At 43.4% G+C, this 24,420-nt stretch overlaps 1 protein-coding gene across 6 annotated transcripts in view; it reads left to right on the top strand.

Moving 5' to 3' along the window:
- The window catches only part of TNRC18 (trinucleotide repeat containing 18), a 229,662-nt gene that overhangs the window by 51,767 nt on the left and 153,475 nt on the right, over nucleotides 1–24,420 (top strand). For all 6 annotated transcript variants that reach the window (XM_085629167.1, XM_085629166.1, XM_085629168.1 and 3 more), the window contains exons 4-7: nucleotides 2,398–2,520; nucleotides 3,029–4,801; nucleotides 15,532–15,634; nucleotides 23,677–23,882. In XM_085629167.1, coding sequence (XP_085485293.1) covers nucleotides 2,398–2,520; nucleotides 3,029–4,801; nucleotides 15,532–15,634; nucleotides 23,677–23,882 — 2,205 coding nt within the window. The remainder of the gene's footprint in view (nucleotides 1–2,397; nucleotides 2,521–3,028; nucleotides 4,802–15,531; nucleotides 15,635–23,676; nucleotides 23,883–24,420) is intronic.

The raw sequence follows: 24,420 nt of genomic DNA on the forward strand, positions 1-24,420 counted from the left end.
TAAATAAACTAAAGCTTGCAGCGCGAACCATAAATGGGGATTTTTTTGTGGGGGGGTGCGGAGGGGGCCCGTTTCTAACCAGAACAACGTTTACATGGGTGCATATCATTAGAGAGATATATATATATATTTATTTTCAAGGCAATAGACACCCCTGACCATCGCTCGCCTTTTTTCAGGCCTGTGGTCGGTCACTGCTTTCAATGTAAGGCCTCTTATTGAAATAGTTTTTACCCTCGGGCTCCATAGCATAATGGCAGCCTGATGACCATTACAGTTTGACTGCTGAACTTGTAAGGCTGTAAGGGGCGGGGGTGGGGTCCCTCTCCAAAACAAATGTATAAAGCACGACCCTCGCACCCAAACGGCAAGTGAAAGGGTTACATTGTGGAGGAACCTGTAATCCTTTCCCGATAGAATAAAAACAAGTGCAATGAGATGGAAGGCCCTGTATTTACAGCATTATGAAGTCGTCAAATGGCCGTCTAACAGTACATAAAACACTAATAAAGTCATGGAAACCTCGGCTTTGCTTCGGACGGAATTGCCACCCCTGTTCCACACTCATCCTGGAAGTTGTACATACCGGGCTCGGGGAGTTTCTGGCGCTGCGTGATGGGCTCCCTTTGGAATTCTGCGCTTGTTGTTGCGATGATGCAAGTGGTGGCGACGTTTGCCTCTCCTCCGGTCTCAGACGTGAACAGCTGAGCTGCCTGGTCTCGGGGGAAGGGGCGGAGGCGGGCGGGAGGCCACGCCATGGCTAGTCTCGCCTTCCCGGCATAATGGCGGCCAAGTGTAGCTCGCTCGCTCCCGCCCGGAGCACAGACAAAAGGGTCATTGTTGGTCGGCCAGCTCAATGGCATCTGTTGCCATGGCAGCCAGTGTAGAGCATTTGTAACAACAATCGTCATCCTGCACAGAACTGACAGGAGGGCGATTTATCCCACCCTTTGACCTTTCACCCGTCTGCTTCTCACTCCCTGCTTCTCACTCCCTGCTCCCTTCTCCGACCCCTCCCTACCCCTAACCGTGTTCTCAACAGCTGACCGGCTTAGAAGCCCAATGAGAGACGACAGAGGCACCTGCATTTTTAAGCCCCTCCTTATTCGTTTTTCAGGTTCAAGAGGCTTTTCCCATAATTTGTTTTTACTTTAAATGAGGCAGCACATTTAAAAGCAACCAGTCCTCGACGGTGAAGTCAGGACCCTAAATAATCCACACCAGCCGGAAAAAGACGAATTAAAATGCCAGTTACTGGAATTTCTAATAATCATGACCAATTATCAGTTCATTTTCCCGCTATATAAATTGCATGGAATGTAACCTATGAGCTTCCTTTAAGGGTCAGAAACCATGGTTTCCACCGACTTTCCTGCCCTTGGTTCTGCTCAGGACCTAGGGAGGGATTCGGGAAGAGCGGTTGGTGTAAGAAGTTCGATTCTTATCGAGGCTTTGATTCCAGACAGCAATCCTATCCAGAGAATTGATGTAACGCGACCATGGGTGGAAGCTAGAGTAACCCCACAAGTGGGAAACCCCTCCCACTTGTGTTTACCTCCAGCGCCCTCCTGCCTGTCAAGCTTCTGGTACTACATAGTGAGGCAGCCAGTGTTTATAGGCCTGATTTTGGACTATTTGGTCTATCCAAATTTTTGACCTTCTTTTCCTGGGTCTTTATAGTGCGGTGGTTGTGATCAGCCTAGCGCACCCGCCAAAGCATTTGATGCACGGTGCATTGGACGTCAGGCTGCAACGGATAATATTGGTAGAAGGAGGCAGATCCACCCCCGGCAGATACAGTGAGTGACTGAGCTCACCTGCTAGGCACTGCAACCACCTATACCATCTTCCTTTCAGAGACATGCCCTTTAGTAATTGTTTTCGTTCAACGTCTTCAGATTTTTATCTTCTGCCATTTGTGAAACTTGACCTAGTATAATTTTTTTTATTTTTTAAAACACCTTAACAAAAAAAAAAACAGGACTGTTTGGGCTTCTTGTTCACGCTCTCATTTTTGGAACAGAAATGTGTTCCAAGCTTCATTAACAAGCCAACTGTTTGTACTAAAAATAGCCATGAATAAATGCATCAAACTTTGTGCCTGTTTCCTAAATTACAACTAAAATACTTATTCTGTTTTGTTCTTAAATCTGTGATGTACCGTTTTATGTGCCTTTAGGCCAAATGTACCTCACCTTTTCATCTCAACTGTTTTTATCAGTGACCTCGTGGCCCGTGATTTTTTTGGGTTTATTTTATGTTGTGTGTTTCGGGTCTTTCCTTGTATTAAGATTTTAAGTAATCGTACAATAAAGTATTGTTCAATTCTAATACATCATTAAATGAACAAAATCCGGCAATATATATTTATATATTTTTTTTTAATCTGACTTTCAGGATTTTCCCACCTAGCTAGTGGTTTGTATCCTTATATTCCACTGAACCAACTGGAGGCATCCAGCAATGGGAGCCCCCTGCTGGCACAGCTGAGTCAGCACAGTCTCTTCGAATCACAAAAAGGTCAGTCCTTCCTTCCATTTTATAGACTAATATTGTGTTTCTAAATGTTTGTGTTGGCCTTTGCGTGTGTTTTGACCATGCGCTTGTATTTTTGTCCTTGTGTGTGTGCATGCTTGTGTGATTGTGTACAGATTGAGCTCTATATTGTAGACAGGGTTGTGTAATGGACCTACCGAAGTCCCCACTGCCACCCTTTACGCTATTGCTTCACCCCCAAACCACTAGAAAAACCAGCATTTATCATGTATGTTTTTTGTGTGTTTTTTTTTGCAGAAGTGCCTGGTATTTTGCGATATGCCACTGGATCACAATTAGTCAAAGTTGATTTAATGCAATGCTGTATAAGCACTCCATGTTTTAAGATATTTACTTTTCTTATGAGCTTCTAATATTCATAGATTTACATACTTAAAACATTTTTATTTAAAATTTAGTCACACATGGACGTTTAAGCTATTTGTTTCTCAGTGTGTATTCTTGGTGTTAATCGCTTCATTTTATGTTTCAGATGGTTTTTACTTATCCGGCCACGCAGGACAATCTACCTTGCACCCACAAACCTCTATCTCTAGAACAATGGCCAATCACACACCCAGTTCGCACACGCGAGAAAAGGACCTCAGTGGACACCCACATAAAAGTGCAAAAGACTCTGCGAAGGAGAGGGCGTGTAGAAGCGAACACTCGTTGCCATATGGTAAGAAAGACACCAGGCCTAAAGAGGAAGCAAGACCAAGAAGCGTTGTGGATCTTACTCAGGACAACAAACCCGATAACGAGAGGAAACTGTCTGGTTTTGAACGGGTAATCAAACATGGAGAGCGCCTGTCCCCTTTTCACCCAGAACACATGCCAAATCGGAGCTCTTTCAGCGGAGACCCGAAATCCAAGAACCCTTTGCAAACCTCCTTGTTAAGTAATTGTAACAGTGGAGGGGACTCCTTGGCAAAAGTTGCTGGCACAGAACATGACCGCTGTGCCAAGGACCCAAATAGGCATGATGAGAATATGAGGCCTTCAGCTCACACGCATGTGGATCGAACAAAACGCTGCGACTCTGTTGTGACTTCAGTTGGTTCACTGCATGTTCCATGCAGCTGTCCGTCCCCCCACACTTCCCAGCAGCCGACAAAACTGGTAGCCCCTTCCACATTCCCTCCGCAACCTGTCCATTCCAGCATGTACACCATCTTCCCACAAGCCAAGGACCCGGGTAGGGAACACAAGGTCATTGCGCCAACCTTCGTGCCATCTGTTGAGGCCTACGATGAGAGGATTGGTCCCATCCAGATAGCCTCCCAGGCACGAGACAACAAAGGCAAAGACCCTGGCAAAGTGGGCATGTTGCATTCTCCAGGAGACAAACTGCTTTCTGATTGTTCTCGTCCTCAATCTCAGGAGTTTTCCAGCCACAGTGATGCTAAAAGGGGTGAGTCTCTTAGGGAAAAGAACTCGGTAATCCGGTCTAACTCTATGGTAATTAAGAGGCCTGCTGCTACAGAACCCTTCTTGCATCGATCTGGGCTTGGCTCCCCAGAAAGCAGAGACTTTCTTGCCTCGAAGGACCCAATGAAACAATGTGCAGAAAATGAGCCCCGTTCGTGTGATCGAGAACGGTTTCAGAGGTCCTGCTCCAAAGAATCCTCCAAGGCTTATGGTACTATGGACTCTTCTAGGCAACACTTGGACCATACTCAGCTGAAGTTGCCAGAGCAAAAATGGAAGCCATTCGAAATGGGCAACTTTGCCACCACCCAGATGGCTGTGCTTGCTGCCCAACACAACCATGCAAACCGGGTGGAGGACGATGCCAAAAAGGCTTATCTAGAGTCTACCAACATGCACAGGTCCGCAGGTGGCTCCAGGAGCACTGCGGAAGTGCATCATTCAGCTTCACAGGGTGAAGGCTCCGCTATGCAGAGCCTTATCAAGTACAGCGGCAGCTTTGCCAAGGAGACGTCATCAAGGCAGGGCAGTGGTAAAAAAAGTCCTTTTGGTGGTCTGGGCAACATGAAGGTGGATCAGTCTCAACTCAATGCGTCTAAGATTCAGCAGCTGCTCGCCCAGCAGACTGGGAAAAACTTGAAAAGGGACCCAGAGAGACCAGAAAGTGCCAAGTCCTTTGGGCGTGAGAGCATTGGTTCGCAGGGAGAGGTAGAAGTGAGACACCCCCCTGTTGGTATTGCTGTGGCAGTTGCACGTCAAAAGGACAACAGTAGCAGCAAATTGGGACAAAACCTTGCCGAAAGAGACCGCTCACTATCCATGGGTTGCATCAAAGGTAAGAAGCAGATGTGTTACCTACCTGTACAAATTTACCTATTATAACTTGTGGTCTGTTTTCTCATATTTATTGGTGATTCTCTGGACAACTCAATCATTTATTGAGCATCTTGTATTTGATGGGAACTAACAGAACTTATTGCATTACCAGTCCTCATATGTGTAGCCCCATTTAAGGTATAATAAAGCGTGGTGTATCAGTTAGCGTGCACATCTTGCTGATATATGTGCCTTTGTGTGGTTAGCTTGCTGATCCCAACTGTCTGCAGCAGGGAAAATTGAACAGCCAACTAAAATGTACAGCACAAAGGAGTAGAAATGGGACTGCAGGGATTTAGCTTGGACATACCATTTTTTAGGTGAAGGTAGAAGTGAAATACTGCTTTCATGATGCACAGTTCCAGTCTGATTCGAATCCCTCCACTCCCACAGGCATGTGTGGTCACACATAGACTGTTGTGCTGGTACAGGATTGTATTGGTAGATTAGTAGGAAGGAGTGAATAGACCACGTCTCTTTCAAAAGAATCTAGGTGATAGGAGTCTGCATTTTTGTAATAGGTGTACAGTTAATACAGTCTAAGAAGCCACTTCCATTTATATAAAGCCAGTCTCCTCAGGTTATGTATTGTAAGCATTGCAAGGAGCTTTGAAGTGGATCGAAGAGGGTCAAGTTACAAGAGTAGGGAGATAGCCATGTTAACCATGTCTTTTGTACATTGAACACAGTATGTTCCTATTGGATCAATGCACAATATTTTATGTTGATGGCGAAAGGGACAAATTGATTCTACTTTGCTGAAATTTAGATCTCAATCCTTTCACAGGAAAAATCAACCATCCTCAACCCACAGCTTCAGGCTGCTGTACACCGCAGAGGTTATGGCGTTGCATCTGATATATCTGAAGGGTTCATATTTGACCAAGTTACACCTCCTGTATAAATTCACTACTTCCGTCTGATCTATAATTCAAGGGTTTTTGGCTCAACTAGCAGAAGATGGAGTCCTTCCAATGATGTAAAACCAGCATTGAGAAATCCATGAGGTCTGCGCTGGTTGTCAGCATTTAGGCTTTGTTTATGCCTGTTTTGTCTTACTGTGTAAAAAAAAAAAAAAGTGCTTCATTGTTGGAGTAGCTTCTGGGCTCGTACGATGTTTATATATTAAAAAAAAAAGTGGCTAAAGGAAATGATTTTGGGTTTCAAAAACACATAGTCCTAGGAATCCATGACACTAAACTTAGCTCCGTTTTCTACGAATAGGCTCTTCTGAAAGAGAAGAGTGTTGCCACTCAGTGATGTTAACCAGTGGCTGAGTTGTGACTGACACAGCAGCAGACCAATGAATGAAGAGGGCTGCTTGGAGAAAGTTGGTCCTAATGAGGTTATTTTGTCTATCTCGCTTTATAAAATTTTTTTTACTGTTTTTCTCAGAATTGATCTTTCTGCTGTTAGTTGTGAACTAATATTTAGAAGATGAGTAGGGTGTGGGTTTTATAGTGGGCGTCGCTAGTGCATCTGTTTGTGCTCCGGCTTACACCTGCCAAGATCCTATGGTGTGTGTTGGTCTCTAGCTCTGGGGACCAAGTGTTCATTCTTTCATACTGCACAAGCCAAGGGCTTGATGCTGATCTTAGTCTGCTGTGCCTCATTCCAGGGGACACATACAATACAACACTATTGGATTTGCCCAGTAACTGGCTCGCAGCTGCTACTGTCAATGCAAACCGGGCCTGTAGCAGTGTTTCATACCAACTCCGTGGTGTCCTAGAGGAAAGGCTTCATAGTCTACCCAGAAGGGTTTAAGTGGTGCTGTCGGCAGGAGAGCATGGACCTATCCTCATTTGAACTTCAAAGCTTTCCTACCTCATTACCTAATTTAAACCCATTCCTTTAAAACTATAACCCGCATATTTCAATGAACTCTCTTTCTGTTTGCTCTGTCTGTGCTGAGGAAATACTGGAGTTTTTACCCTTAAGGAGATGGACTTATTTACTCAGGCATTTTTTTTAATGGACCTCCATTGCAGCAAATAGCATGATTTGAGTTGGACATGTATGTGCTGAAAAGTTTTGCAACTCCCATTTTACCTTCCAGATCCCCCCGTAGAGCTCCTAGTTGCTTCAAGTAATAGCTTTGCCCTTTGTTTTATTAGACCTTTTTATTTTCCGAGACTGCCTACAAGCCCTGTGAAAAGTAAAGCAAGTACTGATATTCGGAAGAAAGTAACACTTTGTTTTTTATGAGCATTTCAATAAGGGTTTGGCAACTAACTGATTGTGAGGTACAGTGTTAAAAGGAGATTTGGACAACTGTCTCCTTTGCTTCTGTAATCCATGTACTGCATTTTAAATGGTAAAAATTGACATGTGGCCCTACTTCTGGAAGTATCCCAGGTTGCAATGCTCACGAAGAGTTTTGTTCAATATCATTCTTGAAATGGGGTCTAGTAGGAATTTTCGAAAAAGTGCTGACCGCGGTTTCCCATCCTATGTAGTCGTGCCGTTACCGAGGCCCTGTTTGTGATTCAGAGAGTTTTCAGAATTTTTGTTTTATTATATCATTTGACAGTACCCTCTTTCAGCCAAGAAGCCATTTCGGCTCACCTCAGCAAAGACGTGGCAAGCAACTATGGAGTTTGCATAATAAGTCCCTAATATCATGCCCATTTAACGATGCTATGGCAGTATCCACAGAGCGACGGGATAGTGTAATCCAGTCAGGTGAATGATTGTGGACATTTTGCATCTTCGGCGAATGTTTGCCTATGTCTGCACTTGTAACAGTTGGATTCATTTCTTGGTGGTTTCCACAAACCCTCACTGGGGTCCTCCTGTTGGTCAGCCCCCCCCTGTATTTGACGTATGCTGCGCTTCCATTCTCTGGCCTCCCGCTGTGACTTTTAGCAACAAAGCCTCATTGCTATTACAGGGAGCGGTTTCTTGACCCCGACGCTGACCAGCGCCCTGCTAGGCCGCATTAAATGCAATTTGCAGAGCAGAACTAAAAGGTTGCAAACAAGGCCTGGATTCTAGCGGGTCTCTGGGGCTGTTGCTAAGCAATGCGGCTTGGCCTCGCTACAAAAAAACAAGGGTCCCCTCTTTTTTTTTTTCCAAGCCTCCGGTATGCCAGGGATCCTAGTGATAATATTAGCTTGCTTACACCGAGCAGAGAGTGTTTTGAATTTACAGACCTTTTAAGCAGGAGAAAGCGTGCTTTAGATGAGTAATCTGTAGTATTTGGCGAGTAAAATGAAAGTATTTAGCATGCGGCTTTCGTTGCCAAGGAAATGGTGCCTGAGCCTTTCCTCTGTGCATAATTGATTTGAGTTCTATGCGCGCTGCATGCGTCATGTGATATATGGACAAAATAGGCTTTCACTACAAGACAATAAGGTTTTTGTATGGAAGATGAAGCGTCTCATTAAAAAATGCGAAAGCAGGACCTCGTTTTTAAATGAAACCAATCGCCAGTGAGGAGTCTGTCATAACGCGACCCACTGAATGGATCGAAGGGTCTTCCCAAAGGTGCCACATAACTCGGGAACCCTGTGAATATTAAAGCCACCCTCCCTCCACACTGGTCATTAAAGTTCTGTCACCTGAAACCCATCGGGTTACGCACACACTCGGACTCGGGTTGTCAAAGGAATTTAGTCAGCTAGAGAAATCGAAAAGATCTTGAGACAACTGTGTACAAGATATCTGCAGGTTTGTTACCTCTCCTGAAAATCCAACTGCTTTGCGACTGAAGTTGTCAAATTCTTAAATGCAAGTAATTTTTTTTTATGCTGCCAGTTTACAAACTTTTGAAGTAATGATCATACCTGAGGAAGGTTATGTTACATGATTGTTGTAACTTTCAATTGGTGAATGTATATTTTAATGAAGTCCCAGCACGAGTGAAATTGTTTAATTCTCGAAAAAAAGCATTGGAGAATTTTAATTACTGCATTTTTTTCCTTCAAAGAGATTGACATCGGATCGTCTTTTTACTGGTGTAGAGCGGGAGCAGTTAATGGTGTTGGGTCTTTTTTTTTGGGCAGAGGGGTCATGAAGGGTAGGTCATGAATTGAAAAGCCTCACGACATCCTGGCGATGATCACCTTTCACAGTTGTAGCTGAAACTGCAGAGCGTAGACCTGTTACTTCATGGAGGTCTGTCTGATTGTGGTACAGGGCATGTTAATGGTCTAGATGATATTCTACCGCAAGGTGTAGTAAACTTTATTGTTCCATTTAACTTACTGGCTTTTGTTGTCCGTGTGTTATAACAAAAAAGTTGTACAAATTAAAATTGTTCAGATTTCCCTTTTCATTACACCTCTCCAGGCCCATCTGTTCCAGAAAATCTTCGTCTTGTGTAAATGTTATGGATGCCTAGAGGTTTTTTCAGCGCATAGTTATCAAGCTTCAGTAAACTCTTGGAACAGGGATTGTCTTTTCTGTATTTTCTCAGTGCTCTCTAGATTTTCTCATTAGCAGTTGATATTAACGAAGTGTAGGCCTAAATATCTTTACTCCGATTGTTCTGCACCAGTCTTGGACTGCTTTAGCTCATCGTCCCCGAGGAAGGAACTTTGGTTTTTGTTAACCCCACCTCCTGCCAGCTCTAGACACCTCCCCATCCCAAATATCTGGACAGTTCATGTGCCAGACCTCATGTGAACAAGGTGTGGGTGGGTCTATTAGGTCATGTGTAGTTTGATCTGGAACTTGCCTTTCACAACTAAAGGAAAGGCTTGTGGTCTCATTCAACTAATATCCTGTGGGCGCCCACCTTAGTCACAGGTATCCTCCATTGAGCACACTCCCAAGGTGAAAAGGTTCTGTGTATGTCATTGAACACAGAATGTCTTCACTCTCCTCAAGTCTAGCCCCAACCTACAATTGTTTAAAGACCTTTGGTGACATCTTCAGATTTTGAGTATCTCCTTCATCCATAAAGGATGTGTAAATGTGCAGCATGGTGACTGGAATCCATCTTTTTGAATTTTTGCAACTCTCTTGGAATTGAAATCCATGGCAGTTTAACAACCCTCTTGTATTTAGAAAAAAAAGTCGTAGTTTGACTCCATGTTAGTGTACACATTTTCATTTTTAGTTCTTCAGAAGCATGTGTAAATACTGCTAAGATGTACTAGTCTAAAAGTGCTCCAGTCTATAAGTTAATGTTAAGGAAATCCATCTTTTTTTTTTTTTTTTTTTTTATATATAAACAGTTCCTCACCGACTCCAGCCACCTCGGTCACCTTGACCATCTACATGTTACATTAAATGTTATTTTTCTACTTATCTGTGACCCTTTTTGTTTAATGACCGTATATTGTACAGAGTGAGGATGCCTGGTTAGCGACTGAAGCTGTGTAATTATGTACAGCATCATGAACTCTGTGCAAATGACAAGTTTGATACTTGCAAATGCACTGCATGAAAAGTCCCATACCTTTGTTGTGCTGGTCCTGGCTTCGAAAACACGGATCGATTTGCCCAAAACAGCTGGTGTCGGTTTGTTCACTCTTCCTTGAAATCCCCTAGTTCCCAGACCCCCTTGAAATAGGACTTTAAAATTCAAGATTCGTTGCATAGTCTATTCATGAAGAGGTTCAAAATATCTGCGTAGCCACCCCTGCATGTGCCATAGATCAAAGAACTCCTATTGTATTTCAGGAACTAACTTAAAAAAAAAAACAGAGGGAGAACTTGGACCGAGACCCTGGAAGGATCTGAACCCAGTCTCCAAGTCGTTTATTAGATTTGTTTTGCAAACCTTATTGGGGCCACGCTTGGAAGAGTCATCCCCTTCAGCAATACCCAAGGTCAATGACCAATAACACACCACACATATTCACAGCAGGCAGGAGAAGCTCTTCAGACAAGGGTCTGAACTTATTGTCAGCTCAAGTCGTTGCTTCCATCTGTACCACCATTTTATGTACTGCTCAGTGACATGAACATATGATTAAAAAAAAAACTCCTAAAGAATGAAAGTGACTAGTAAGGGCTAGTATTTTGGTAGGTGTAGAAAAAATATATATTTTTTTTTTTTTGCAGATAACGGTGTTAAAGAAAAGAGCTTATACTTTCTTTAAAAGGCCAGTGACGTCATCTTTTTCATCAGTAAACAAGTTCTACGTGGTTATCAGATCAGAATACCAAATTGACCCTATTTTAGGCCTTGCCTTAGTCAAGACATCTGATGTATTAAGTTTATGTATAATACATACTTAACAAGGGTTTTTAGCCAGGCCTCTATCAGTTGATTTTTTGCCACCTACTACAGCATGAAGCAACTCTCTCGAGCCATTGACTAACTTTACTGGGAGTGTTGTCATTTTCCCCCTTCACAAGTAGCACATCCACACAAAGTAGATCCCTTAAGTGGTCCCTACAGATGAAAATGGCAATGTGTGCATTTTGCTTTTAGACCATTTTTTGAATTTTTATTTTTGACGAATGCCCAGTTGTTTCTTTAAGTTTTGCAAAAACCATGTTAAAACCAGCATTGACAAAGTGAAAAGACTGGCAGGCAATAGACCTGTTACCATTGCCAACTCTTGTTTAACACAGTCTCCTGACCAAAGTGCTTTACGAAATGTGCTCTAAATTTTTCTTTTTAAGGAGATGCTCTTACGGAATCCTATTTTATTAACCACTATATAGAGTAGGGAGTTCCTCATAGTATGGAGTAAGAATGGTCCGGGCCAAGTTTATTCAAAGTGCTACCTTCAGCTACAAAGCGCTACCCCCGCCACCTTTTACCATGAATAATCCGTGATCTTGTATGATGCCAAGTGCTTAAATGTTTCAAGGCCACTTGGATGGGACCTAGTGAGGGAAAAATAATTGGGCTCAATGGAACACAAATCTTCAAATGATTATCCAGTGCAAACTAAAATTTGGAATTGGTCTCGAGGATGACTAGTTTGTTGCTAGAGGAAGATATTCTTAAATGGTTCTGCTTATGGAGGTAGGTTGGTGTAGTGCCATAATCTCTTCTTTTCTCTCAGCAGCTTAAACAAAAATATCTGCAGAGGAAAGCTCCCCCGCTTATAGATGGAATCAAAGATTACTTTAGAAAGTTTGCAGAAGTGTGGGCAAAACTCTTTCACAACCACAGGCATAAGTAAAGAACAAAAAACATCCCTACTTTCCCATTTATCTACTCTTGTGTCCAGGCTAAAATATAAAAGCTCACTGGAAGAGGACTAAGTTAAAAATATTAACAGCTCTTCCTCTGCCTGTTGGCTGGCCACTAGTCCTTATGTCAGACCACAAACTCTGCCTTGTCCTTTAATGCCTCTACAATATCCTATAGCAATAAATACTGGACTCACAAGTAATATCCGATCGAACCGTCAGTCTATTAACATGGGCTTATGTCCTTTCACAGACCATAACGTTTAAGATATTTTCTAGCTATGCTGCTGTCGCCTCATTTGCTTTACTCCTTTTGTTCTCAGTCTTGAAGATTAATGTAAGGTCATGAATCTTTCCCTTATTAATAGTTTTCCCATGGCGTCTTGCCATGGTCTTCTGTTTTGCAGCCAGTTCAATAGATATTTACTGTCTTGGTGCGTAACGTTCAGAGATGACGTTTGTTCCCTGCCAAAAACACATTTGTCATGGCTGGTGTGACAGCTTGGAAAGCATGTAGGAGGTGCATCCAGTTCACGTGTAGGGGTAGCACGCTTGTAATGCTAAAGGCAGTTCTGCGTGCATGACTCACAAAGAATGAAAAAAACACCCAGCTCGGCCACAGGTAGGCCACACTGGTAAATGGCCTTCACTCGAAGGCAGAGTGGGTAAACAATTGGGATCTGAGGGCAGACATTTGCAGGGTTCTTCAGTTGGTGTAGAAGCTCATAGATACAACTTCAAATAGCTGGAGACTGTCTGGTTGCAAGAGAGAAGGGAATTTTCTACACGGAATGGCTAAAAAAAACTTTACAATGCTCTCTGGAGCCCATTCATTTAAGACCATGCTCTCTTGAATACATTATTAATTTAGGAAGACATTCTGACTAGCAATTTATAGGCTTTAAAAAAATATATTTTTTGCATTATTTGTAACGCCTACATCCTACTCACCAGGCACAGTAAAAGTTTTGTCGGCGATAGTTTTGTTTAATTTTATTCCAAGCAGCCAAATAGTAATGTAGTTAGTCTACGCTCTGCCCATTAATCTTTGTGCCTTAGGGCAGAAGATGGCTGCCGCACCCACTTCCCGTCTCCTGCTTGCTCCATACCAGGAATTGCTCTGGCAGTGGTCCACCCTTTAGTTCCAACAGCATGTCTCGCCTCATTTTCTCTATTGCTGCAATGTTGGACTGCAGCTTCGTACCACAATTCGATGAGGAGACCCAACTAACGTGGATGGAACTTCCGCACCGAAGATGTTCCAACATGTATACACTTTCAACTAGGGCAAATGTTTGTACGTTCATCAAACCTTGTTTGGCACCCTGCTGTGAGTAACTGAATAAGACATTTCTGACTGTTGCACGTCTGCTCAGTTCTCTTAACGTTCGCAATTTCTGGACTGACCATTTTCTAAAAATTAAATTTTTACATACACCGGTTGAATGAAATGTAAAATGTTTACGTGTTTTGACATTCCTTAATCTGAAGCTTGATCCTTGCCTCGGCTAAAGAAACTTTGATTTTGATGCCATGATGCAGAAACCCTGGCACACCCTAGACTATATTGGTAGTGTTGTTTTTTAACCACCATCCAGGACTGCTTGCCCATCTTGTGCATTCCAGTCAACATGCATCCTCTTAGAAGGCTCCATTTTCATTCTGAAAAGCCAGTTCACCATACTGAGGCCCCCTGTGTGCTTGGTAATTGACTAGAGTAGAGAGGATTTTTCAATGGGGAAGGATTTCTTATAAATGAACGCTGGGATATGGGTGACCACTTGGGGTCTCTCCATGCATCACCCAGACTGATAATACGAAACTCTTTTCTAAACTGAGCTCCTGCTCTTGTGTGTCCACTCAGTGAGTGTGGGGTGGGGTGGGGGGGGGTTCCTTGTGGGCTGGACCAAGTACTTGGGAACATACGTCGTCGAGAACCTCTTCTGTCAGAAAATTGTTGTACACTCAAACATTGGCCTGCTTCTCAGATTGGGAACTTAACCACAAGGGCAGTAACGGTTACAGCCTGAAGTCATTGAAGATTTCCCACTGAAAGGTTAACTAAAATGGCTTCTGTGGATTATTCCACCTGGAGACATTGCAGAGGGAGGATAAGAAATTTTCCCAGCCGTGTTTTCTAGTATGATGTCTAATGCCAAGAGAAGAAGGACTTGCTTTTTTCAGAAAGGACTAAGTCTGGCAAACTTCAGCATTGAGTGAGCAAGACTAAGCCAGAGAAATTAAGCAGATAAGGGGTTTGGCAAAGTAAGGTAGGTGCTGGGGGTTTAGAAGGTGATGTACGAGTGTACTATTGACTGATAGTTCACATCCTGATGTGAACCTAACGCTTGGAGACCAAGTCATTGGCGATTGTATGCTATATAAAACAATATAACACTTGTTCTATTAAACTTTTAGCGGGACTCTTGTTAGAGTAACACAGAGTTGGACCATTGACATGGACTGTACTGAGAGCAAGAAGCATCTGATAGGAAAACAATAGCCTTTACAATTCATTTTAAGAAGGCAAGTCTTCACTGAACCTAGAAGTATTTCCTGAGCTATAGTTTTTGGATTTCTGCTGTTTAGGATCTAAATCCACATCCTCTAAGACCCTGCCAAACGTATTGCCCTTAGTGAATAATTTGACAACAGGTTGATTTTTGTCTGATTGATACTGGCAAGAGCCCATTAAGTTGCTGTGTTCTGTCACAAGGTAGCACTTGATCTTGCAAGTTGAGAATTGGTGAGTATGACTGCCTGTGCTATTGAGTTATCCTCTTAAATAAGCAGTTAATTGGACTGCATTCACCCTACATCCCAGCCAATGTACATCGTAGATCACATCTAACTCAGTTCATAGTTCGATTTCTGTAGTGTGTTGTCGTCGATGCGTCCTTCTCTTTTGCAATCAAAGATTCTGACTGATGCTTTTGCCAAGTGGGTCCCTTATTGGAGCGGGTTGTTAATATCCATAGATACCCAATGTCGGTGTGTATTTATATGGTAACACTTAATGCTTGTGCTGTATAGAATTACTAGAACCCTTTCCATTACAGCATGGAGGCACATGTACAGCTAATTCGGGGTAGTTAACCTGATTTGCCAAAATACTAGTTTAGGTTTTGATTAAGCCTGGTTGTTATGGTTGAGAGAGAGAAAAGCAATCCAGGGCACTATCCAACCACTTAGTAAAGGAACTTGAAGGCACCTGAGGTGCATTTTTTATAACGCTTTGGTCTAGTTATTCTTCTGGCCTTAAAAGAGGCAGAAGATGCTTTTAGTGCAGTTTTTAACTGAAGAGGGAGATCCTAAATGTCGAATGCTAAATGTTTGCATTAAGGGGGCCTAGAAGGTAGAAGAGCTCGACCTTTTAGGTATCAAACGGGATTTGGGTGTTGCTAGAAGTTTGGGATGGGTAGGTCTTAACATCTGAGTTGGTGTGTAGTGTGAGGAGGGATCTGAGGTAGCTATGGGCCATACCATTTGCTGCTTTTAATGCTAATGCAGGTAGTTTGTATATGGATCTGTCCCAGATGATGATGATGATGATGATCAAAGGCTTGTTTGTGAATTTTCTTCTCCAAGGGCCTGGTCGGACAGAAGATGACACTGGAGATGATCGCAGTCGACACCGGGACGAACGCCTCCTGGCAGGACGTTTGGAACGGGACCAGGAAAAATTACTGAGGTGAATGATGGCGGGCAGAGAGGGGGGAGGAACTATTCCTAGACATTTTGGGTCGAATCCTTAATGTATAAAGAAGTTTATTTTCTCCATAATTGGTTAATCAACATGCTTTCTACATTTAGCCATTTCTTTTAAACCAATTATTAAACCCTCCTTTTTTGTTTTTGTGTTAAACCATGGAATTCCCACATCGTTTTTCATGAGCTCCTGTAAAACACTTCTTCGTATTTCACAAGTTCCATTGTTTGTGATCAAACCCTCTGAGCGATCAGATTCACATCTCTTTTCACACGAATAGAGCTCTGTCCTCACACCTAGAACTTTTATTTTGTCTGAGCCTTCTTTTCCCTTGAAGATCTAAAAGTAAACATTCCTTGCTTCTGGTGTCCGTTTGTGAAGCTGAAATTGTTGCAGCTGGTGGAAGGAAGATTTAGTGCCCAAATATTTGAAGGATTGTAGACTAAGTTAATTTCCAAAAATAACTGTGGCTACAAGGACGACTTGTGTGCATTGCATCACCATTGGTGTGAGTTAAATGGTAAATCGAGCCCTTTCGCAATTTGTATACAAGTGTGAATCCTAGTTACTAAATACTTCACACCATGCGGACATGCGTAAAAAGATTCATGCTTGATAAAAATTAATAACAAAAAAACAAAAAAAAAACGTACTGGCTTAATTTTATAAATGTAGTCGTAATTGTTATGCCTCCAACAAACTTATAACACATCTAATAATCAACAGCAAACTATCCTCACACTGCCTACTACTTAAAGCCCTTAAGCACTATTGAACTCCTGTCTGTGATGTAGTCCTCAAAGTGAAAAGGCACAGAGTTAGCTTCATGCAACAAGACCCTACCATTGAGGGAAACTGGGCCTTTTAAAATACCAAGAATCTAGCAAGCGGGACTTGCACAACTAAATACTTTTTTTGTTTCCAACCAATGCAGTCATTACATCGGGAAAGAGTAGGTTCAGTTTATTTTGGAGTTGTGAATTGCATCCTGAATACATATATTTCCATGATGCACTGTGTATTCCTGTTTTTAAATGGGGATTTTGCTTCCGTGTGCATGTGAATTTAGTTAATTCTTCAGATGCACTTTGCTTGCTCTTTGTCCTTCTGCAGAGTACAGGAAGAGAGCACTTTATTTCGTAGCTTGTTTCTGTGAAATCTGGCTAGCAAGCAGAGATAATAATGCGAAACAAGAACTTTGTTGCACAGAAGAACAACTCTAGCTACAGCATAGCTCTCCTCAAAGATCTTTCCAACTATCTTCAGCTTCTCTCTTCAAAATACAACACTCCACATTCCCATCCCAGTATTCCCCAGGGGAACCACATAGAACAGCTAATGGTGGTAGAAAAAATTTACAATTTTTAAATCTGCAACAATACCACATATCCCCCTTGCATAACCGAGAAAAATTAAGTAGAAAATAATTCAGAACAAACCATTCAAAAATGACACTCCTAAAATCACAATTCTGAAAGTGGTCTGCTAAAATTCCAAATGTTACTGTTCTCCAGTTCCACAGCTCCTATAACTATTTTCACCACACAGAGTATTCCAGTAAAACAAGGAGAGATTTGTTCCCTTGGGGAATTTGACCTTCACCAAATCCCCCCACTTTGACTGTAGGCAGTCTCACAGCCTTGCACAAATCAAACTTATTGTTGCTTTTTTCTTACAACAAGAGTTCCCTTTTCCTTCCTTCCTTCCTTCAGTTTCTTAACAGTGACGTCACTTGAACTATACAGACTTACCTAGGGAGGGCACAACATATTCTAAGTCTTCTGCTTTTTCACGACCGTTCAAAAGGACAAATTTCAGTTGTGTTATGTGGTTTGAACCTATACTCTACCACTCATCTTCACCACTCCAACCCAGTCCTTACCCACAGCATGGGTAATCTGTATAGCTTCCTATAAGAAAACAAGTTACTTACCTATAACTGTAGTTCTCCAGTATTGGAAGCTTTCATAGATTCACATGCCTGAATCATTCCCAGTCATCGAGACTGGAGTCTCTGGTATATAAAAAAGCAATGCGTAGTTGGATAGCAAAGTAAAAAGAGGCCTAGGCCCATTTCCCTTTTGCAACCCATAACCTTCGTTATGGAAAAGAGACCAAATTTGTCCCTGAACCAATCGTAGCTTAGTTAAATTCAAGGTGAGCCTCTCAGGGGAGGAGGGTGGGTCGCATGTGAATCTATGAAAGCTTCCAATACTGGAGAACAACAGTTACAGGTAGGTAAGTTTTACTCCAGTATTGGAATTTTAGGTCAGCCCTGTGAATTGGTTCGAAGGGCTGCTTCATCTATTGAGATAGAACGATGTTCAACTGCCAGAGAGGTGGAGGAGGTTTTATGGGAGGAAAAGTTTGAAATAATCCTTTCATGAACTGTTTGATTCTTTCGGACCGCAACGATGGTCCTGACGAAGTTCTTCTATATCATGGGCCAAAACAGATTTTGCCAACATTAGAATATATGGGATAATCTCATGAACCTCTTCCATTTCATCTTACATGTCCTGTTTGTACTTTCCGCTCTGGCATTTGATCATATATTTCTGCATTCTGGTGAAATATCTAGGTGTTGAAATTCGCAGTGTTCAGGAGCCAGGCCGCTAAGCGTAGCGATTTCGGTTCTGGGTGAAGCACTTGGCCCTGGGACATTGTCAAGAGTGACGGTATTGGTTGTAGACTAATCGGGTGAACCTCCGACAGTAGGAGCAACTCCGTGAACCAGTGTTGTCCGGGCCACCATGGAGCTATCAGTATTATTTTGCACGGTTCCTTCTTCATCTTTGTAAGAACGTGTGGCAGGAGGGGAATCGGAGAAAAGGCGTAGGCAAAGACGCCTGACCATGCCATCAAAACGCATTCCCCCAAGATCCCCGTTGGTGATGCTAACTTGCGAAGAACCGTCCTTTTTTGTTCTGAGCTGTCGCAAAGCGGTCCACTGTCGGCACTCCCCATTTCAAGAAAATGCGTTGCAAGATATCCTGGTTGATCTCCCACTCGTGACAGGTTGATTTTAGTCTGGTCAGAGTGTCGGCTTTGATATTCTGATCCCCTGGAAGATGTTCCGCTTTTACAGACCCTCCGTGTTGAACAGCCCATTCCCATATTTTTTGTGCTTCCTGCGACAGGGAGCTTGATCTTGTACCCCCCTGTTTGTTGAGATAATGCATCGCTGTTGTGTTGTCCGTCCTGATTAGTATAGCTGATCCTTTTATCCTTGGCAGGAAAGCCAGTAATGCCAAGCCAACTGCTCTGAGCTCTAGCAAGTTGATGTGAAGTTGTTTTTGCAACTTCCGCTGACCTGATGGTCCTGAAGGAATGCTCCCCACCCTTCCAGGGATGCATCGGTGGTAATCACCAGTGGAGCCGGAACGGTAAGGAAGGAAAGACCCACTGAAATATTTCTTTTTTGGGTCCACCACACTACTGCCTGGACCATGGCCGGTGTGATTTTCACCATGTCGTCGAAGGATCCCTCTGCTTGATGCCATTTGCTGATCCAGTTGTTCCTGTAAAGGACGCATTTTCAATCCGCAAAAAGGAACAAGAGGAATGCAAGAGGACATTGTTCCCAGTAGTGACTTGTAACGGCGTACTGAAAGATACTTTTTTCTTGACAACGCCTGGGAAAGAAATATTAGCCCCGGTTGCCTCTCTGTGGAGGGAAATGCCTTGTTTACTATGGTGTCCAGAATTGCTCCCAAGAACGTGATGTTCCTTAAGGGATGATTTTTCTGCATTCCGATTCCGACCCAGTTTGGCAAACAATTGTACGCATGCCGCTGTTGACGTTTGGGCTGATGTTATTGATGGCGCTTTGACTAACCAGTCGTCCAGGTACAGAAACACCTGGTGTCTTTGTTTCCTTAGAAAAGCCGCCACTGGCGCCAGACATTTTGTAAAAATTCTCAGGGCTGATTTGAGGCCAAACGGCAGTACCTTGAACTGGTAATGGTCTCCGGCTACTGCAAACCGAAGATACTGCCTGTGGGAAGGATGAATGGGGATGTGAAAATATGCATCCTGCAGGTCTAGGGTGGCCATATGATTCCAAGGGTTTAAGAGCAGCAGAATGTCTTGGATGGACACCATCCAGAACGATTGCTTCTTGAGATAAGTATTCAGAGATCTCTGGTCTAGAATAGGACGCCATTGGAGAACATGCTTCCGGATTAGGAAAAAATGGGAATAAAACCCCCTTCCTTTCTGGGAGATCGGCACCGGTTCTATTGCTCCCTTTCGGAGCATTGCCCGAATCTCTCGACGCATCTGAAGTAGATGTTTGACCTCTTGACGTTTCGGTAGAGTACAAGGGGGGAACTGAAGGAACTCTAGAGTATGTCCGAATTGTGATATTGCGGACCCACCGGTCCGTCGTTATTTTTTGCCAATGATGGAGATGGGAAGCAATTCTTCCACCCAGGGGAACTTGTGGAGGGGAAGGAATACATGTAGCCGGATCCTGAAGGCTGTAATTGTCTTCTGGCATTGTCCTTTCCTTGATGACCTCCTTCCTCTAGGAGCAGATTTTGTGTAAGCCCCCTGCCTGTCATTGACCATACTGTTGACGGTATGGTTGAGAAGATGTGGAATAAGAGGGGTATCTGCCCTGCTTGTAACCTCCTCTATATGATTATTGGCCTCTACCTCAGGCCCCCCAAAGGGGCACCTTGCGGTACTGTAGTGTTCCTAGGGCCTTTGCAGTGTCTGTATCCTTCTTGATACTTTGCAGTGCCTCATCCACCTGCTTTCCAAACAAATCCTCCCCATCGAAGGGAAGATCCAGAACTTTATATTGGACCTCTGGTCTAAAAGCAGTAGCTCTCAACCATCCCTGACGGCGTAGTACAGCCGCTCCTCCAAGCGATCTGAAGGCTGTGGTAATTGATATCCATCGCGCAGTCAATTACTTCAGCCAAAGCCCATTCTCCCTCTTGGATCTTTTTTACCTCCTGCCAATTATCCTCCGGGATGAGGTCTATGTAAGGTGTCGGGTCACACCACATCTGCCTATTGTATCTGCCCAGAATGGCAAGGGCATTAGCCGCTTTAACTAGAAGAGCAGACATGGACGAATCTTTCTCCTGCATATTCTGAATGCCCACCCTCTCTGTCCGGAGGCGCTGATATAGGAGTTGAGGGATTTTTAGATTTCTGCTGTACCGCTTGGGATATAACCGAATCCGGCTTTGGATGGCCCAGTAAACCAGCTGGAGCGTCTTAAGGTGCTTAATATTTCTTCTCTAGTCTGGCGAGCACAGGTGTGACTGTCGCTGGTGTCGCCGGTGTCTTCATGACTTTTAAGCCTTTTTCCCACACATGGCTAACAATCTGGATAGCCCAAACTGATTTGCGGTATGGTTCCTCAAAATCATACAAGAAACACTCGGTTTGTGTCGTCGACATCGGAAGCTGAAACCTCTTCACAGCCCTCTCCATCAAATTATGGAACCTGCCGATGTCCCCCGGCGGAGAATCAATAGGCAGTGATGAGGGAGATGAAGGCGATGGAATAAGATGATCATCACATTCTTTGTTAGGGTCTGTTATCCCTCCCTCCTCTTGGTCATCATCCTCAGTGGTTACAGGATCCTGTTGGTGTACTGGTTGAGGAGACCTAGGTGCACGGTCTGGCAGTAACTCCCTGCTTCTAATCGGAGTAGTAGGGATGGAGCGTGGATGCGAAGCAGGTATTTCCTCAGAGGCTGGAGTTGGCGGAAACCTCTTTCTATAGTTCGCCAGCATAAACTGCAGATCCATCATCAAGGTAGATGGCATGCCAACCATCTCTTCCTGGTTGCCCTGGCGATAATGTTGTTGTGGAGGATATTAATACTCCCCGTATCCCTCCTCAAAGTCATCCTCTTGACATTTAACATGTAATTGCGAGGGGCTACTGACGTATCCAAAGGGTCCTTCATCTTCCTCTTCTTCTGAATCCTGCTCTTCAGCAGGTGTGATGGCACAAGAGGAGTCATTTTGCTTGGGGAGGCGATCTCTGGCGTAATCCTCCTCTTCCTGACAATTTCCAGCTTTTCTGGTGTTTTTTCTCTCGTCAACGAGATCGATGTCGATCACCAACGTAGTTTATGCCGCCGTCGACACCAAGCGTACTGCTGTATCCGCCGTCGACGGCAGTTACCGCCGTTGATGTTGCTGACGATGATCCCGCTGTCGACCCTGTCATCGTCGTTGTAGAAGTAGTAGTCCTCGACGCTGTCGTCTGTTAACCGGCGTCGAAACCATCGTTGATGATGATGCCGTCGACTGTGTCAACTGACACAGGCAATGATGGCTTCTTGGAAACTAACTTCACCTCAATCTTCGTTGTAGACTATGATGATTTCTTCGTCGACGCTCCCGTCGACGATGCAGGTTTTTTGGATGTTACCTGAGGAGGCATAGAAGACTGCTTTCTGAAGGGTTCCTTGACCTGAGGGGGTGATTTTGACGGCTCAGAACTAGTCTTTTTTGGTGGTTTTTCCCCCAAAGCCTGTCCCTTACACTCCTTTTCTCTAGGCTGAGGAGATTTTGAGGGACTGCTCCCTGAAGACCCTTGAGTGGTCTTTTTGAGGGCCTTCTCAGGGCGTTCCTCTGAGGAATGAGCATGAAGAGATTTTCTTCTCTTTTGAGATCTCCTAGATGTAGAGGAGGATGCCTCATCACTATCACTGGACATAACCTCCTTTCTGGCCTTTAGCTTTTGAAGCCATATCAAAAGGCGCCCTTCACATCCCTCAGGGTTTTCCTTGAAAAGGTACAACATACCTTACAGTCTTTAGCTTGATGATCCGGATAAAGACAGTAAATACAATCCGCATGAGGGTCATCCGTGTAGAGCCTCTTCTTGGAACAGGTGGCACAGGCTCTAAATAAACCTTTTTTTCTCCTTTCCAGACATTCTCAGAAGAATGAAGTAGAAGGCAGCCAAGAAGAGTATATATTCAGATGAAATTCTAAGAACAAAGTTCTCAAATCAAGTTAAAGTAGAATTTGAGCTGAGCTCAAAGGAGACTCCCTAGCACAACGTGCAGTAGAAAATCTGAGGGGCAAAAGGTTCTCTCAGGAGTGTTCTGGAGGGTGAGAAGCTCTGATTGGTTCAGGGACAAATTTGGTCTCTTTTACATAACGAAGGTTATGGGTTGCAAAAAGGGAAATGGGCCTAGGTCTCTCTTCAGTTTGCTATCCAACTAAGCATTGCTTTTTTTATATACCGGAGACTCCCCTCTCGACGACGGGGAATGATTCAGGCATGTGACTCTATGAAAGCTCCAATACTGAAGTAATGTACAATTGAACCTCTCAATCATGCCGTTAGTCTCGGTATGATACAAAGAACACTTCATATCCTGAATGCCACTTTCATTCAAGAATTTTTCAAGTTCCCTGGAAGTCAATTGCACACCTTTATTGGTAAGGATACATTTCAGACTTCCTTCCCTAGAAAACACTTCAGTTAAAACTTCACCACCGATGCAGCAGTAATTTTACGCACCGCTCCAACTTCTGGCCATCTTGAAAGCATGCCCATAAGGACAAATCAATACCTAGCCACACCACCGTAATTCAATGGTCCAATCACATTAAAATGCCACCTCCTCCTACACTTTTGTAGAAATTTCATGAAAAATAATGAGAGAAGTACTTGTGTATATATATATTTTTTTTATTTTTTTTTGCCTTATCACTCACCACAGCATAGGTCTCCACATAGATCTCTCCAACAGTCTTCAGCTTCTCCCTTCAAACTACATTCCACATTCGCATTCCAATATTCCCCGGGGCAACCACATACGGCAGCCAGAGGTGGTAGAAAGAATATACCATTTTTGCATTTACAATCATACCACATTTTCCTTTAATGCGAAAAACGTACCCTTTGTCTCAATTTTGCAGTTTTAGAAAGGTCCCAAAGTTGTTTAAACTGGTAGATCTCATGAGGCATGTTTTTAGGCTCTAAGCACATACAACAATGGTGCTAAATGTGTGCCATTTTTTTTCTCTTTATATAGAGAAAGCAAAGAACTGGCTGATTTTGCACGTCTTCACCCTGCTGGCTGTACCACAAACAGTTTGAACTCCAACCTGATGGTGACAGGTGGACCGTCACTAACTGGCGCAGGGCGCTGGCCTGTCGACCCTGCCTCTCACCTCGCAGGTCCACATTGGCTACCCAGGACAGGTAGTCCATCCATGTGGTTAGCTGGTCACCCGTATGGTAAGCAGCAGCATATTAGCTGTTTTAAAATCTTAAGTGACTTCAGTGGATCACTGGTCTGATTGAAACAAACTTGTGGTTATATCTGGGTGTGATTCCACTTTTTTGAAGTCCTGATTCATGTGTTCGTAGATACAAAATGGGGAATAATTGAGATGCCTCTCATTATATGGACGTCTATTGGCTGCAACGGAGTTCATTTTGTGGGTTTATTTTCAATAGGATGGCACACTATAGTTAAGCAGTTTTCACACTACATTCTCCTTTAATGGAAGGGTACTTGTAAATAATTGAGTAGCTTACGGGAAAGCCACATAAAAATGAACTGCTGGTTACCCTTTGGCTCCTAGCTGAGCAACTATGTGGCTCTTAATGGAGGGGCTACTAAGCCAAGTACACCTAGGTTCTGAAATGAAGCTGTTGAGGGCCAAAAAGTAGAAAACATCAGTTTCATTAATCCGATATTTCAGCACCCCAGTTGCCGGGTTGATGAACATTTAACAGGGCATGTTCCGATACATTTATGTAATAATTACAG

The sequence above is a fragment of the Triturus cristatus genome, chromosome 10 (assembly GCF_964204655.1).
Source record: "Triturus cristatus chromosome 10, aTriCri1.1, whole genome shotgun sequence".
In the NCBI taxonomy this organism is placed as follows: Eukaryota; Metazoa; Chordata; class Amphibia; order Caudata; family Salamandridae; genus Triturus; species Triturus cristatus.